The sequence below is a fragment of the Xyrauchen texanus genome, chromosome 34 (genome assembly GCF_025860055.1).
Source record: "Xyrauchen texanus isolate HMW12.3.18 chromosome 34, RBS_HiC_50CHRs, whole genome shotgun sequence".
Lineage (NCBI taxonomy): Eukaryota > Metazoa > Chordata > Actinopteri > Cypriniformes > Catostomidae > Xyrauchen > Xyrauchen texanus.
The window spans coordinates 6,227,876-6,242,716 of record NC_068309.1 but is presented as its reverse complement, the minus strand read 5'-3'; the positions used below and the strand labels follow the sequence as shown (position 1 = coordinate 6,242,716).

The window sequence follows — 14,841 nt, the reverse complement described above, 5'->3', positions numbered from 1 at the left end:
TCCTATTTGTTGTTTTTCAAAAGAAATCATCATTACATCCAAACTCGGTCATCTTCAAAGAACATTAAAGCTTTTAAGGCCATATACCTGTGTTTCCTTTTGGAATAATTTTTTGTAAGTGCTGTTACATATGGAGGGCCAAATTACTTAAAATTAAAATCATGAGGCGGTCACGTGTCGCCATGCGAGGAGCAGATGTGTGAGCGACGAGCTCTGCTCACTTTGCTAGTTTTTAAATTATTTTCATGTCATAATCCGGTGATATTTGATACACCCAGTTACATATTTGTTCTTTGAGGTAAACATGGCAAAGAAGTCAAAATCCTCGGGCTCTGGAGACATTAAAAGACACTTACGTGCTCAAGCTGAAACCTCTGACGGGTCCGCAGACCGGGTACTCCATTTGGATGGTGCGTGGGGATGGCCAAAGTATATACATGTCCAAAGCAAGCACTATCCTTCATAAATACATTGGAGTGCGTAAGCAATTTCGTGTTTCTCATGTGAGTGGATTGACTCGCTGAACATACACTCGACTGTCTGAGGAAGCTGGGTGCCATTTTTGTTTCTGTTTATGTTGGCTCCACCTAGTGGCTGGAGTTTGTTTTGTGGAATAACACTTCTCCTTCAAGAAACTTTTGCATTGACGGAGGATCGTTTTTCACTGGGGATCCCGGCCAGATTGAGAGTGGATGCTGGGGATGGCCGCAAAACATCTACAAGCCCACACAAAGGATGTCTTTTATAAATTTGATGGACTGAGTAAGTCATGGTGTATTTTGTTATGCGCCCTCCGAGCGAATTTCACTCTTGACCATCTGAGGAACCGGGATGCCTGTTTTGTTACTTTTTGTGCTGGTTGCTAGTGGCTGGAGTTTTTTTGTGGAATAACACTGCATCGGGACAGTTGTGGATGAATCTGTTCGTTCCTTGTGCTTATGCCTCCTGTTGGCCGGAGTTTGTTTTGTGGAGTATTTTTTTGCAGGACATTGGACTGATTACATCATCTGCTCCACTCATAAACAGCCGGCTCACTAAAAACTTGTTTGTCTGTCCGAGGAAACTGAACGGCTTTATATCGGATTGTTTTGTGGAGGAACACACCTTCGAGACAGTTGTTCAGCCATGAGTACCTGTTTCACAGGGGTATAAATATGAGGTAAGACAGGCCAAATTGCGGCAAAATGTTGTTAAGCTTCACAAAATGGGAAGTGGCTATAAGAAAATAGCCAAAGAATTGAAAATGCCCATTTCCACCATCAGGGCAATAATTAAAAAGTTCCAATCAACTGGAGATGTTAAGAATCGTCCTAGAAGAGGATGCATGTCTATACTGTCTCCACGCATGGTGAGGAGGATGGTTCAAGTGGCCAAAAGTTCTCCAAGGATCACAGCTGGAGAAATTAGTTGGGTCTTGGGGTCAGAAAGTCTCCAAAACTACAATCAGACATCACCTACATCACAACAATTTGTTTGGGAGGGTTTTAAGAAAAAAGCCTCTGGTCTCATCCAATAACAAACTCAAGCGTCTTCAGTTTGCCAGACAAAACTGGAACTTCAAATGGGACCGGGTTCTATGGGCAGATGAAACAAAAGTAGAGCTTTTTGGTAGCCATATGGAAAAGTACCCAATGCCCACGGATAAATATGGTGGTGGATATTTAATGTTGTGGGACTGTTTTTATGCCAGAGGTCCTGGACATCTTGTTCGGATACATGGCATCTTGACTCCATCAAATGCTAACAGATAAAAAAATCTAAACTTGACTGCCTCTGCCAGAAAGCTTAAAATGGGCCCTGGTTGGATCTTCCAGCAGGACAATGATCCAAAACACACATCCAAATCAACACAAAAATTGTTCACTGACCACAAATCAAGGTTCTGCTATGGCCATCCCAGTCCCCTTACCTGAACCCAACAGAAAACCTGTGGGGTGAACAGAAGAGGAGAGACCACCAACATAAACCTCTGACTTCGAAGGATCTGGAGAGATTCTGTATTGAGAAATGGTCTCAGATCCCTTGCCATGTGTTCTCCAACCTCATTATGCATTATAGGAGAAGACTCAGAGCTGTTATCTTGGCAAAGGCAGGTTGCAAATATTGAATAAAAGGGTGTTATATAATAATGGGAAACATTTATTGGAGAAAAATATTTATTTATTAATGAGATATTTCCCCTGTTTCAATTGTTTTATTTAAATTGAAAGACAGATTTATGTGATTAAATAATATATATAAATATTTAAATAAATATTTAAATATATTATTTTTATTTATTATTTCATTATTATTTTTTAATTATTATAAATTAAATTATTATAATAATGATAAATCTATCTATCTATCTATCTATCTATATAAAGTATTTATTTATTTATTTACATATTTATATACCTGGTGACTGTCTCTTTTTCCTTTTATTTTCTTTTTTTCTTCCCTATTATACAACATTTAATGTAAGTCTGTATACTTGTTTATTTTCTGCTCCACCCTGGCAATAAAAATAATAATAAAAAAATAAAAAATAAAAATAATAGGCCTAATAATCAGACACTGTGTCCGTCAAAACATAGTAAATATACTATTTACCCTGCTATGTGCATTAATAATAAATGTTTTATTAATTACATCTTTAGTAAAACTTAATAGTAAGAATATATAATATTTTTTGCAAGGCATACAGAAAATCAAGAACATATTATAACTAACAAAGATATATAAAAAACAAGGTATCTTTCTGACACAAATTATTGCCCTCGTGTATAAACTGCATACAGTTGGTATATTTATATACACAAATAAAATAAAAAATTATTCTGAAATAAAAGATGTTTTGGCAAATTTTTAGAAACTGATCAGAGAACTAAATGAATCATAAAGCATCTTCAAATCAGTACAAAACAACTTAAAATATTTTTTAAAGGACATAACCTTTCTACAAGTGTTAATAGTTTTAAAATTTCATCAAGTATCGAGAAGCACATCAGAGATATCGAATGAGAGATAGCATCGAATGATTGACATTAAACTATTTGTAACAAATGTTTTCATTTACTTCTACGTAATCTACATTACACACTACACACTTTTCAAACCTACATTGACGTAATTATTACGCCCATTAAACTCCCCTTTTAATGGGTGATGGAAGATTCCAGCACCCCTCCTTTGCCCATTTAGTTCCGTCCGTAATCCGGTAGATTTTCCCACGTGACCTCTACAACTTCCTTTCTTGTGGCAGCCATCGAGAAAAATGGTGAGTGTTTTATAGAAACCGAACAATCTTATGCAATCTCGTGGATTTAACATGTCAAATGCCTCTACTAATAAGTTTTAACTTCACATCAAGTTGTACGCTCATGTTTAAGCACGATATTTTTAACAATGATGTCGAAATTAAGTGACATTTATACGATGAAGTGTTCTTTTCACGACTGCTTATACCCGAGTGAAGCCAAGGGGTGGTTTGAGCCATGTAGTTTAGCACACGGTTTCACAGCTTTAAAATGACAATTATAACGCAAATTTAAATACATTTCTGTAATAAATGGACAGTTTTTGGATATTATGGTTTGTTTTAGCCAACTGCTGTCAGATCTTAATGACGAAGCTTGTTTTGACAATCTAAATAGTTAAGTTATTGCATGAGCAGACATGCTTGTCTATACAGCTATAGTTTATCAGCCCATGCTGTTTGCCTGTAATTGTAAGCGAGTAGAAGATACATTTTAGTTTTTATGCTGTTTAGAAATATTGTACAAGATATGGTTCTGTATTTGAATGTTGTTTTGGTACACTCTGTGTCATTGAAGTGCATGAGGAATATGTTGGGATGTAATAATACTAATGGCTCATTTGTGTGTTTGCAGGCAAAGATCAAGGCCAGAGATCTGCGTGGAAAGAAAAAAGAGGAGCTGCTGAAACAGCTGGATGATCTGAAGGTGGAACTTTCCCAGCTCCGGGTCGCCAAGGTTACTGGTGGTGCTGCCTCCAAGCTGTCGAAGATGTGAGTGCTGGGATGGGGTCAGTGGTGTTACCATGTTCACCAGAGTGTGTTCATGGTATGAACGAACGGTACTGTGTTGAATAATGTGGTAAACCTGCTGAGTTTCAACAGTTAAATTAGAGCAGTGGTTCCCAACCCTGTTCCTGGAGGCCCTCAACACTGCACATCTCTATAATCGGACATGCCTGAATCAACTCCTCTGCATGTTAGTGGAGACTCAAAGACCTGAATTAGGTGTGTCAGAAAAGGGAGATATACAAAATGTGTAGCGTTGGGGGGCCTCCAGAAACCGGGTTGGGAACCACTGAGAGTATTTGGGTTTATTTTACTTTAGTCACACAATTTTTTCGTTAGTTATTCGAATAATGTAGAATTCTGAATAAAAAGCATTGTTTTGCTTTGATCGATGAACCTGTGAGTAGTCCGCTCCTTCCCACTTCTATTTTGTAACCACATATATAGGGATCCACCGATATATCGGCTGTCGATATTTAACGGCCAGTTATTGATTAAATTAATTGGTTGCAAGCATAAAACGCTGATATGAGAATTTGGGTTTATAATTGTTAACACCCTTTGAAAAAATTCTGTGAATTAATCCACAAACCAGAAATAATAGCCTCAATATGTCGAAGGGTTGGCATTGCTGCATTTGTAATAAAGCAGTTTAACCCTTTAGGCTCTGATGGGCTTGTCGAGAGAAAAAATATTAATAACTGCAGTCTTGAATAACATAACAGGTATGGTTTTGAAGCTTAGCTCTACTTTACAATGCATTTAGGCATTATGACCAAAACTGAACAAGTGCTTTGAAATTTGCAAACAAATCGGAAGTGTTCAGTTTTGATAATTTATTTAATTTTGCATGTGGTAATCGTTAAAAACATCAAATTGGTCAAATAGACATGTGTCATGTTATTGGAAAGCTCTCAAAGAGTAGAATGAAACCAAGCTATGTTTTACTCACTGACAAAAAGATGGCAAGTAATAGCTAGATAAGTATGTCTTTCATACATGCTACATGTAAATGTGTTTCTTATAAGTTGCGTTTTCGCGTATAACTTTACAAAAAAATACACATTACTTAGAGGGGATTTCTGTTAAAAGGAGCTCACGCACAAAACAATCGGATGCATAGATCATTAGATAATCCAAACGAAGCACAATGCACGCACAGCACATAAGCTTTCCTGGATCCGATGACTTCATTGGAAGCAATGTAGTACGTTGTCGAGCGTCATGAAACGTAAATCAAGCATAATCCGATTTAGATCGCTGCAACCAGAGGTGGAAGTCCTCCAAATATGGGCAGAGAGGATCATTCACTAATTATATATGGCCACCAAGTACATGGCGGCAAGTACTCTAAATGAGATTGTGTTACACATGCTGGCATGCTTTGAAAAGAGTGTATACCTTTAGTCTTTGAGCACTTTTACATGCTCACCAATATGCTGATTACTCTTAAAATCAGCTCATTTAAAAAAAATAATCTGTCAAGGCAAGGAATCCGCATTAACGTGACATTTGAAAATCGCGTTATTCTCCGCTTTTGACTTCAAACTGGGAGGAGGTATGCGCTCAACACGTGTACATTGTTCATGACCTTTACACCATTAAAGGAACGCTGTATATTGCGATTACACGACCATTTTTATTTGTTTGGAGAGGCTTTTGGACTAGCATAAATATTTGTAATGTTAACTTTTGATTGCTTTGTCATATCAACAGTGTTTTACACAGTAACGGGTGACGTGATTAGGAACAAAAATACGTTTTTTGGAGCTACCTTGTTTACACCCGGAGATATTTGTCAAATCAGAAAAATATGGGGGGAAAATTGTTCCCCCTTATTTAAATTGCATGGGTGTATGTATGTATATGTAAAACTTCTGCTTAAAGGGTTAATGGTTTATTTCCTTGTTTTCAGCCGCGTTGTCCGCAAGTCCATCGCTAGAGTTCTCACCGTTATCAACCAGACACAGAAGGAGAATTTGAGGAAATTCTACAAGGTCAGTTTAACACTACCTAAATACGCATTTCAATTCATTGCTGAAATGACTAACTTGCCCCAGTTTACCAAGGATGTTTTCATAAAGATTCATATCTATGCTGAGACCAGTCTTTTGACACTGCCGGTCTAAGACTGGATTTCCAAATCCAGCCTTCAGATGCATTTTGTGGTGATGCCTTTCAGAAGGTTTATGAAGAGACTGCTCTCTGCTACATTGCACTGCTGTTGATACTCTGCACAGATCAGAATCAGTCATTTGGTCTATAGAATTATTTACTGAAGTGATGCTGCAATGGTCAGGGTTGTTTAAAGTACAAACATTGCTATAATGCAGATGTTGTGTATATCTGCATTTATACACCTAGCAAGACGAACACCCAGCACTCCTCCTGCTGAAGTGGAGCTAGTGTGAATACTCTCTTGCTATAGAAATGACTGCTCATAGCAGAGTCTTTAACACTCATCTGCTGTGGGGAGCCGACACAATTTATAGTTCTGGTAATTTTATGAATTGGTTCTTGCACACAGAGTAACTGTAGTCCAGTACTAGAAGGGCGTTTAGTGGAGACCACAGACATCACAATTCCTGATCTCATCTCTGAATATGCTCTTATTGTGAATATTTATAAGTTGCTGTTGGAGTTTCTTGAAGTTTGGAGTTAAATCACCACACTTCCTGTTGGCCATTTCTGGCTACTTTCTGAACAGCTAGTCTAGTAGATTCTAACTTATTTTTGGGGGGTTATTTTCAGGGTAAGAAGTACAAGCCTTTGGACCTGAGGCCCAAGAAGACCCGCGCCATCCGTCGTCAGCTGACGAGTCACGAGCAGAACCTGATGACCAAGAAGATGCAGAGGAGGTCTCGCCTGTACACCATTCGCAAATTTGCCGTCAAGGCATAAGAAGGCTGTACTGTTTTTTGTTTTGTTTTTTCCACTGAAAATAAACGCCCCACCCTGTAATTAAGATGCATTCTGAGTGTGTATCTGTCTGATGCAGAAATTTGGGAACTTGGAGAAGAGACCGCATGATAAGTCTTGACTTAATAATTTTGTTTCCTGGTTCGAGCACAAATTTAAAGGGATAGTTTACCCAAAAATTCAAATTCTCTAATCTACTCGTGCCATCACAGGTGTGTAAAGAGCTGGGTATCATCTGGCCCCTCATGATATGCATTACGATACACGTTACGATTCGATGTATTGCAATGAATTACAATGTCATTTGATTTAATGGATGCATTTCAGTTATATACTGATGTCTGAAGAACATGTAGCTCAAAACATGTTTTTGTCTCTTGGCGAGCTCATTAAATTGATTTGGACGTAACAGTGTGCCAACTTTGTCTTTACACATGATATGAATACTCAAATCTTTGGATATGAATTATAGATCCAATATGAGAAATGTAGCCATATGGATATTTGAGGGACTTCTGATCACAGAGCATTAAGAAGAACGTCTCCGTTCTGTAGAGCCATACAATGCAAGTGAATGGTGGCCAGAACATTGGAAGGTCCAAAAAGCACATAAATGCAGTATAAAAGTTATCCATAAAATTCCAGTGGGTAAATTCTTGTCTTCAGATTTGATATGATGGGTGTGGGTGAGAAACATCAATATTTAGTCCTTTGAATCTCCATTTTCACAATTATTTGGAAATATGCATATACGTATATTGCCATCTACTGGATAGGGAGGGGAATATGTAGTAAAGGGTCTTCAATATTGATCAGTTTCTCACCCACACCTTTCAAATCACTTCTGAAGACCTATATGTAACCACTGGAGTCATTTATGTGCTTTTTGTAGCTTCAAAGTTTTGGCCACCATTCACTTCCATTGTATGGGCCTACAGATCTGAAATATTCCATCTAAAAATCTTTGTACTGCTCAAGAAATTCATACATTCTGGGATGGCATGAGGGTGAGAAAATTATAGAATTTTAATTTTGAGGCGAATGGTCTCCTAAAATTTTGTATGTCTACACCATCAGCAAAGCTGCTGCTATCAGTTCACATTAGAACAGGAATTGTAAGTCAAAAGTGTGGGTTTTATCTGTTCAACTTCACTGGAACTTGAATTTATAACCTGTAATCTGTATACATGATAAGGTGACATAATATGGCTTGAAACTAGTCAAATATGTTGTTCCTTTGCCAACGGATCAATGTGCGTAGGTGCTTAATTCAAACTAAGTGCAGTCCTGTTTACAGTTGATGTCAGAAGTTTACATACACTTAGGTTGAAGTCGTTAAAGCTAATTTTTTAACCACTCCACAGATTTCATATGAGCAAACTAGTTTTGGCAAGTCATTTAGGACCTCTACGTTTTGCATTACACAAGTAATTTTTAAACAACTGTTTACAGACCGATTGTTTCACTTTTAATTGACTATCATGATTCCAGTGGGGTCACACATTTACATACACTAATACTGTGCCCTTAAGCAGCATGGAAAATTCCAGAAAATTATGTCAAGTCTTTAGCAATAAGCAAATTAGCTTCTCATAGGAGGTGTACCTGTGGATGTACTTTAAGGCCTACCTTCAAACTCATGGTGCATCGTTGCTTGACACCATGGGAAAATCAAAAGAAATCACAAGTTTGATTCAGCAATATACTGGCAGCAATTTCCAAATGCCTGAAGGTACCTCATTCATCTAACTTTGCTTTGCTTTTAAGAATACAAATCTTTCTCCTTTTATAATGAACAACACCATTGACTATAAGACTTTTTTTTTAGCTGGGGACTAGGTTCCTCAGCGAGTGTTGACGCTGACAACCACACCTGGAGTCGCCTGTTCAAATCCAGTGTATGCTGAGTGACCGCAGCCAGGTCTCCTAAACAACCATATTGGCCCGTTTGCTAGGGACGGTAGACTCGCATGGGGTAACCTCCTCGTGGTCATGATTAATGGTTCTCTCAATGGGGCGCATGGTAGATTGTGCGTCAATCGTGGAGAGTAGCATGAGTCCCCACATGCTGTGAGTCCACGGTGTCATGCACAACGAGCCATGTGGTAAAATGCGCGGATGCATCTGAGACTTGTCCTCAGCCACCCGGATTGAGGCGAGTAACCGCACCACCACGAGGACGTGGTAAGTAGTGGGAATTGGGTATTACAAATTGGGCGCAAAGGGGATAAAAATATATATATATATATATATATAAATGTGAGATATAAAAATGTATAATCAACAAAATGCAAATTTAGCCTAATTTATTCCGTAGTTATTAGAAAGCTATTGCTCAGTAATTGTCTCACAAGAGAAGATGTTTGTGTGTACATGTACAATATACAAAAGAGCAAAGATAAAAAAAAAAAAAAAAACTTACAGAAGTGTTCTTTATACATATACTCACCTAAAGGATTATTAGGAACACATACTAATACTGTGTTTGACCCCCTTTCGCCTTCAGAACTGCCTTAATTCTACGTGGCATTGATTCAACAAGGTGCTGAAAGCATTCTTTAGAAATGTTGGCCCATATTGATAGGATAGCATCTTGCAGTTGATGGAGATTTGTGGGATGCACATCCAGGGCACGAAGCTCCCGTTCCACCACATCCCAAAGATGCTCTATTGGGTTGAGATCTGGTGACTGTGGGGGCCATTTTAGTACAGTGAACTCATTGTCATGTTCAAGAAACCAATTTGAAATGATTCGAGCTTTGTGACATGGTGCATTATCCTGCTGGAAGTAGCCATCAGAGGATGGGTACATGGTGGCCTTAAAGGGATGGACATGGTCAGAAACAATGCTCAGGTAGGCCGTGGCATTTAAACGATGCCCAATTGGCACTAAGGGGCCTAAAGTGTGCCAAGAAAACATCCCCCACACCATTACACCACCACCACCAGCCTGCACAGTGGTAACAAGGCATGATGGATCCATGTTCTCATTCTGTTTACGCCAAATTCTGACTCTACCATCTGAATGTCTCAACAGAAATCGAGACTCATCAGACCAGGCAACATTTTTGCAGTCTTCAACTGTCCAATTTTGGTGAGCTCTTGCAAATTGTAGCCTCTTTTTCCTATTTGTAGTGGAGATGAGTGGTACCGGTGGGGTCTTCTGCTGTTGTAGCCCATCTGCCTCAAGGTTGTGCGTGTTGTGGCTTCACAAATGCTTTGCTGCATACCTGGGTTGTAACGAGTGGTTATTTCAGGCAAAGTTGCTCTTCTATCAGCTTGAATCAGTCGGCCCATTCTCCTCTGACCTCTAGCATCAACAAGGCATTTTTAGCCCACAGGACTGCCGCATACTGGATGTTTTTCCCTTTTCACACCATTCTTTGTAAACCCTAGAAATGGTTGTGCGTGAAAATCCCAGTAACTGAGCAGATTGTGAAATACTCAGACCGGCCCGTCTGGCACCAACAACCATGCCACGCTCAAAATTGCTTAAATCACCTTTCTTTCCCATTCTGACATTCAGTTTGGAGTTCAGGAGATTGTCTTGACCAGGACCACACCCCTAAATGCATTGAAGCAACTGCCATGTGATTAGTTGATTAGATAATTGCATTAATGAGAAATTGAACAGGTGTTCCTAATAATCCTTTAGGTGAGTGTAGTTTGAAAGTAATTTAATGCATTTTAAATTAGACGACTTAAGTGGAGCTGATTTTCATGGAGGCTGTGCTGAATAGATCAGTTTTATAATCAATGCAGATTTCATTAGACTTTTTCTTGTGCTCATGTCACCCCGGCTGATGTTAGTAGTCATGATTGTCCCACATACCCATCTGCAGAGCCCTCATGACCCTAAAACACATATATCATGAGTCATAGTGCTGTACAGACAAACTAATGACCACTGAACATACAAATAATGAGGCACTATGATGTCATAATGCACACATTAAACTCACAAGACCAAAGGAATTCCAAAAGGAATGTAAAAATGGCACAGAATATTACAATTTGTTATGAGAAAAGCTCTAGCATAATTTGTTTGTACATGTCTCTTGGTTTGATATTTTGTTTTCTTTTATCTGCAATGAAATTTAGACATTTTTAAGTGTCCATATTCTTTTTTGGGACCACTATTCACCCTTAACCTTCTCAACCATCCACCAATAATAATGCAATACAAAATAATCAAATCTAAAAGTAAGATTATTTGCTCGGTTTATACTGAACTAAATACCAAGCCTCACCCTCAAAAACAAATCTGTTTTTGTGTGCTCACCAGCGTCCCAGTAACAGAAAAACGTAAACAGGCCACGTTTCCCAGGTGTCCCTGTGATATAGCGACCTCTTTTCCATCCTGGAGTTTCCAAACTCTAACTGACCTATCCCAGGAACCTGTAGCCTGCGGTGAACCAAAAGAATGGGAGGTGATGTAGCACATACTAAACAGTTTAAAAACAAATCACTCAAAGAGTGAGAATGTGAGTGAATGAGTCATACCACCAACTGTGGTTCTGATGAGAATGAGCTGCTCTGGACAGCTGCAGTGTGACCCAACAACTCATGAACCATCTCAATGAACTGAAATATCAAACAACAGGCACAAATCACAGAGCTTTTTAACATAACAGTAAAAGAGGGTACATTCTTCACTTGGTGCACTCAAGACACTTGTTACCAAACAGAAAGTGCACTCACTTATAAAATGGCTTATAAGCTTTTCACGCTACACTTAACCAAACTCTTTAATTTTACCTGCCAAAGGTAAACAGTGACCCAAATACCACATGTACATGTCCCAGGTGTCTGTTTGACTCTACTAATCTGATCAAGAAGGGTGGCTTACTTTACTGTTTATGGTCATTTTTTTGGGGGGAAAGAAATGATTTGATAAAATGATGCACACATTTTGGGATTTTATGTGTGTGTTTTGTTTTTAGATCTTATTTACATATTAATTTCTTTATTTTATAAGTCATTTGCATATTCAAATAAGGTCATTTATGTCATTTCACTACAGTAAAAACCTAGTTGGAACATGAAGAACATGTGCGATTATCTCCTAGGGGCAGATGTATCTGATGAAAAAAAGAAAAATAACTTGACTTTAAAATCACGTTATGACAATAATAGCCAGTAGATGGCTGCAGTGAGCTATGTTTAGTAATTCAAAATTATATGCATTTGGATGTATATTTAGACATTATCAAACTATTGTGCGTGTCGGTGCTCTGTTTTGCATTCTGGCTGTCTCACCCATTTCTGTGCATTTGTGTTTGTGTGTATACGCGTGTGTGTGTCTGCATTGTGGGTGTGTTATGGTCTCACATCCTCATGTATGTGTGTGTGTGTGTTCTTTATTGTGGCTGATTTATACATTTTATTTGACAAACTAAAGAAATTCCACTGTGTTATAGTGTCACCAGTTCATTTGTGTTTATGTGTGTGTGTGTGCTATGCAGCAACCTACTGTTTAGTAATTAAAAATTATATGCATTTGTATGTATATTTAGACATTATCAAACTATTGTGTGTGTGTGTGTGTGTGTGTGTGTGTGCTCTATTTTGCATTGTGCCTTCTGGCTGTGTTAGTCTCACCTATTTATTTCTCTCTGTGTGTGTGTATGTGTGTGCTCTGTTTTGCATTCTGGCTGTCTCACCCATTTCTATGCTTTTGTGTGCGTGTGTATACGCGTGTGTGTGTCTGCATTGTGGGTGTGTTATGGTCTCACATCCTCATGTATGTGTGTGTGTGTGTTCTTTATTGTGGCTGATTTATACATTTTATTTGACAAACTAAAGAAATTCCACTGTGTTATAGTGTCACCAGTTCATTTGTGTTTGTGTGTAAATGTGTGTGAGTGTGTGTGTGGGTGTGGGCAGGTTTAAGTGGTTTACGAGGACTTTTTTTAGGTGACAAACTGGTAAGGGTATTATGCTATAAATGTGGTTTATGAGGACATTTCTAGTGTCTCCATAATTCAAATCGCTTAAAAAACATGAAAATGTAAATGCAGAAAGTTAGGTTTAGGGGATAGAATCTATAGTTTGTACAGTATAAAAATCATTATGTCTATGGAGAGTCCTCATAATGATAGCTGCAACAATGTGTGTGTGTTTTGCACTGCATGTTGTATAGTCTCACCCCTTCATTTTGTGTGTTTGTTTTGCATTGTGGCTGATTTATAAATTGCATTTGACTAATACATTTAAAAATTATGACATTTTTAGACCATTAATTTACTATTGGCTGTTAATTTTAACCGTGCACTGTAAAGGTGTGGCTATTTTTCTTTTTACCAACCACTTCAGAAAAAATGTTGTGTGTTCAGATGGCAAGTGGAGCAAAAGTCACCAATCTTGCCCCTCTCTGATAAAGGTAACATCACCCATCCGCAGGGTTGGGAGGGTTATTTTTAAAATGTATTCCACCACAGATTACAGAAACATGCTGTCAAATGTAATTATTAATGCATTCCACTAGATTACTCAAGGTCAGTAATGTAATCTAAATACTTTGGATTACTTCTTCAGCACTGGTAGATTTTTTTTAACTTGTTTTGACTATACAAACTCTTCCAGTACAGTAAGACAAAATACATTCTCAGAAAAAACGAATTATCTAAATATTTTAAATAAGTTTCTAAAACTAATTGATCTTGTTTTAAGAATTTTTAGATATTTTTTCAGGAAAAAAAATAAAAAAATATTATCAAGAATACAATTTTTGCCCTAATATTAAAGATCTTACTAGAAAAAAAAATTAAGATCCAATTTGAATTTTATTTTTTTATTTTCTACCCAATTTGGAATGTCCAATTCCCATTGCGCCTCATGGTGGCGTAATGACTCGCCTCAGTCTGTGTGGCGGAGGACGAATCGACTCGGTTACTAACGTAACCTCGGTTCCCTGAGAGGAGGGAACGAGTATTGCGTAAGTAGCTTACGCTATGGGAAAACTCCGTTTCTCGAGAAATATTGAAGTCTTTATGTAAAACGCATTGCAGCTGCACAGCAGACAGCAATGAGCGAGGCAGCTCGGTCATTGGCTGTGCTGCAGCAACTTGCTCGAACCAATGACGGGGCGACTCTGAACGCACGACCAATGGGCGCGCGCTTCGCGCTCGCAGATCCCGCCAAGATGGCCGTGGTTTAGGGCTATATATTAGGCACCCCGTCATGAGAGTTCTTTAGGTTCAATCGACTGAAGCGAAACTGACCAAGCACAAGCACGGCAGCTTACGCAATACTCGTTCCCTCCTCTCAGGGAACCGAGGTTACGTTAGTAACCGAGTCATTCCCTATCGAGAGGTCTTTCCTATTGCGTAAGTAGCTTACGCTATGGGAACACCATGTAAAACGCCATGCGTGCTGACTTCGCTCTATAAAGCCAGAGGCAGATGCCTGAGCCAAGGTGGTCCATGGTGGGGCGCTCATAGTACAAACACAAGCACATATCTTATGTACTGAGTTTTCTATGTACTGATATGCATAAAAAATCCTCTAAGTCGGTCAGAGACGGACCTTATAAGGCTCTATCACCAAGAAAGCCCAGCAGCGTCTCTACTTTTTTCGAAGGCTGAGGAAAGCACATCTCCCAACCCCCATCCTCACTACATTCTATAGAGGGACTATTGAGAGCATCCTGAGCAGCTGCATCACTGCCTGGTTTGGGACTTGCACCGTTTCGGACTGCAAAGCCCTGCAGAGGATAGTGAGGACAGCTGAGAAGATCATTGGGGTCTCTCTTCCCTCCATCAAAGACATTTACAAAAAACACTGTATCCGCAAAGCAACCAGCATTGTGGACGACCCCACACACCCCTCACACAAACTCTTTACCCTCCTCCCGTCTGGCAAGAGGTACCGAAGCATTCTTACAGCTTCTTCCCCCA

General features: G+C 38.8%; 3 protein-coding genes across 5 annotated transcripts in view; 1 reads left to right on the top strand and 2 right to left on the bottom strand.

Moving 5' to 3' along the window:
• LOC127627628 (proline dehydrogenase 1, mitochondrial-like) overlaps positions 1-14,841 on the bottom strand; it is a 52,095-nt gene that overhangs the window by 23,599 nt on the left and 13,655 nt on the right. The gene's annotated exons all lie outside the window — the stretch shown is intronic.
• LOC127627658 (uncharacterized) overlaps positions 1-14,841 on the bottom strand; it is a 30,666-nt gene that overhangs the window by 2,180 nt on the left and 13,645 nt on the right. For all 3 annotated transcript variants that reach the window (XM_052104129.1, XM_052104130.1, XM_052104128.1), the window contains exons 2-3: positions 11,447-11,527; positions 11,226-11,348 (exon numbers count right to left, since the gene is read on the bottom strand). In XM_052104129.1, the coding sequence (XP_051960089.1) occupies positions 11,226-11,348; positions 11,447-11,527 (204 nt within the window). The remainder of the gene's footprint in view (positions 1-11,225; positions 11,349-11,446; positions 11,528-14,841) is intronic.
• Positions 3,177-6,989, top strand: rpl35 (ribosomal protein L35). Its single transcript, XM_052104136.1, has 4 exons — positions 3,177-3,259; positions 3,873-4,009; positions 5,940-6,021; positions 6,776-6,989. Exons 1-4 carry the CDS (start codon positions 3,257-3,259, stop codon positions 6,923-6,925), a joined length of 372 nt encoding a protein of 123 aa, XP_051960096.1. The 5' UTR covers positions 3,177-3,256; the 3' UTR covers positions 6,926-6,989.

What these genes read in the sequence shown, in the direction of transcription:
- rpl35 (XM_052104136.1), top strand. An exon ending in GCCTCCAAGCTGTCGAAGAT is followed by an intron (nt 4,010 to 5,939) that starts GTGAGTGCTGGG and finishes CCTTGTTTTCAG; the next exon opens with CCGCGTTGTCCGCAAGTCCA. An exon ending in ATTTGAGGAAATTCTACAAG is followed by an intron (nt 6,022 to 6,775) that starts GTCAGTTTAACA and finishes GGTTATTTTCAG; the next exon opens with GGTAAGAAGTACAAGCCTTT.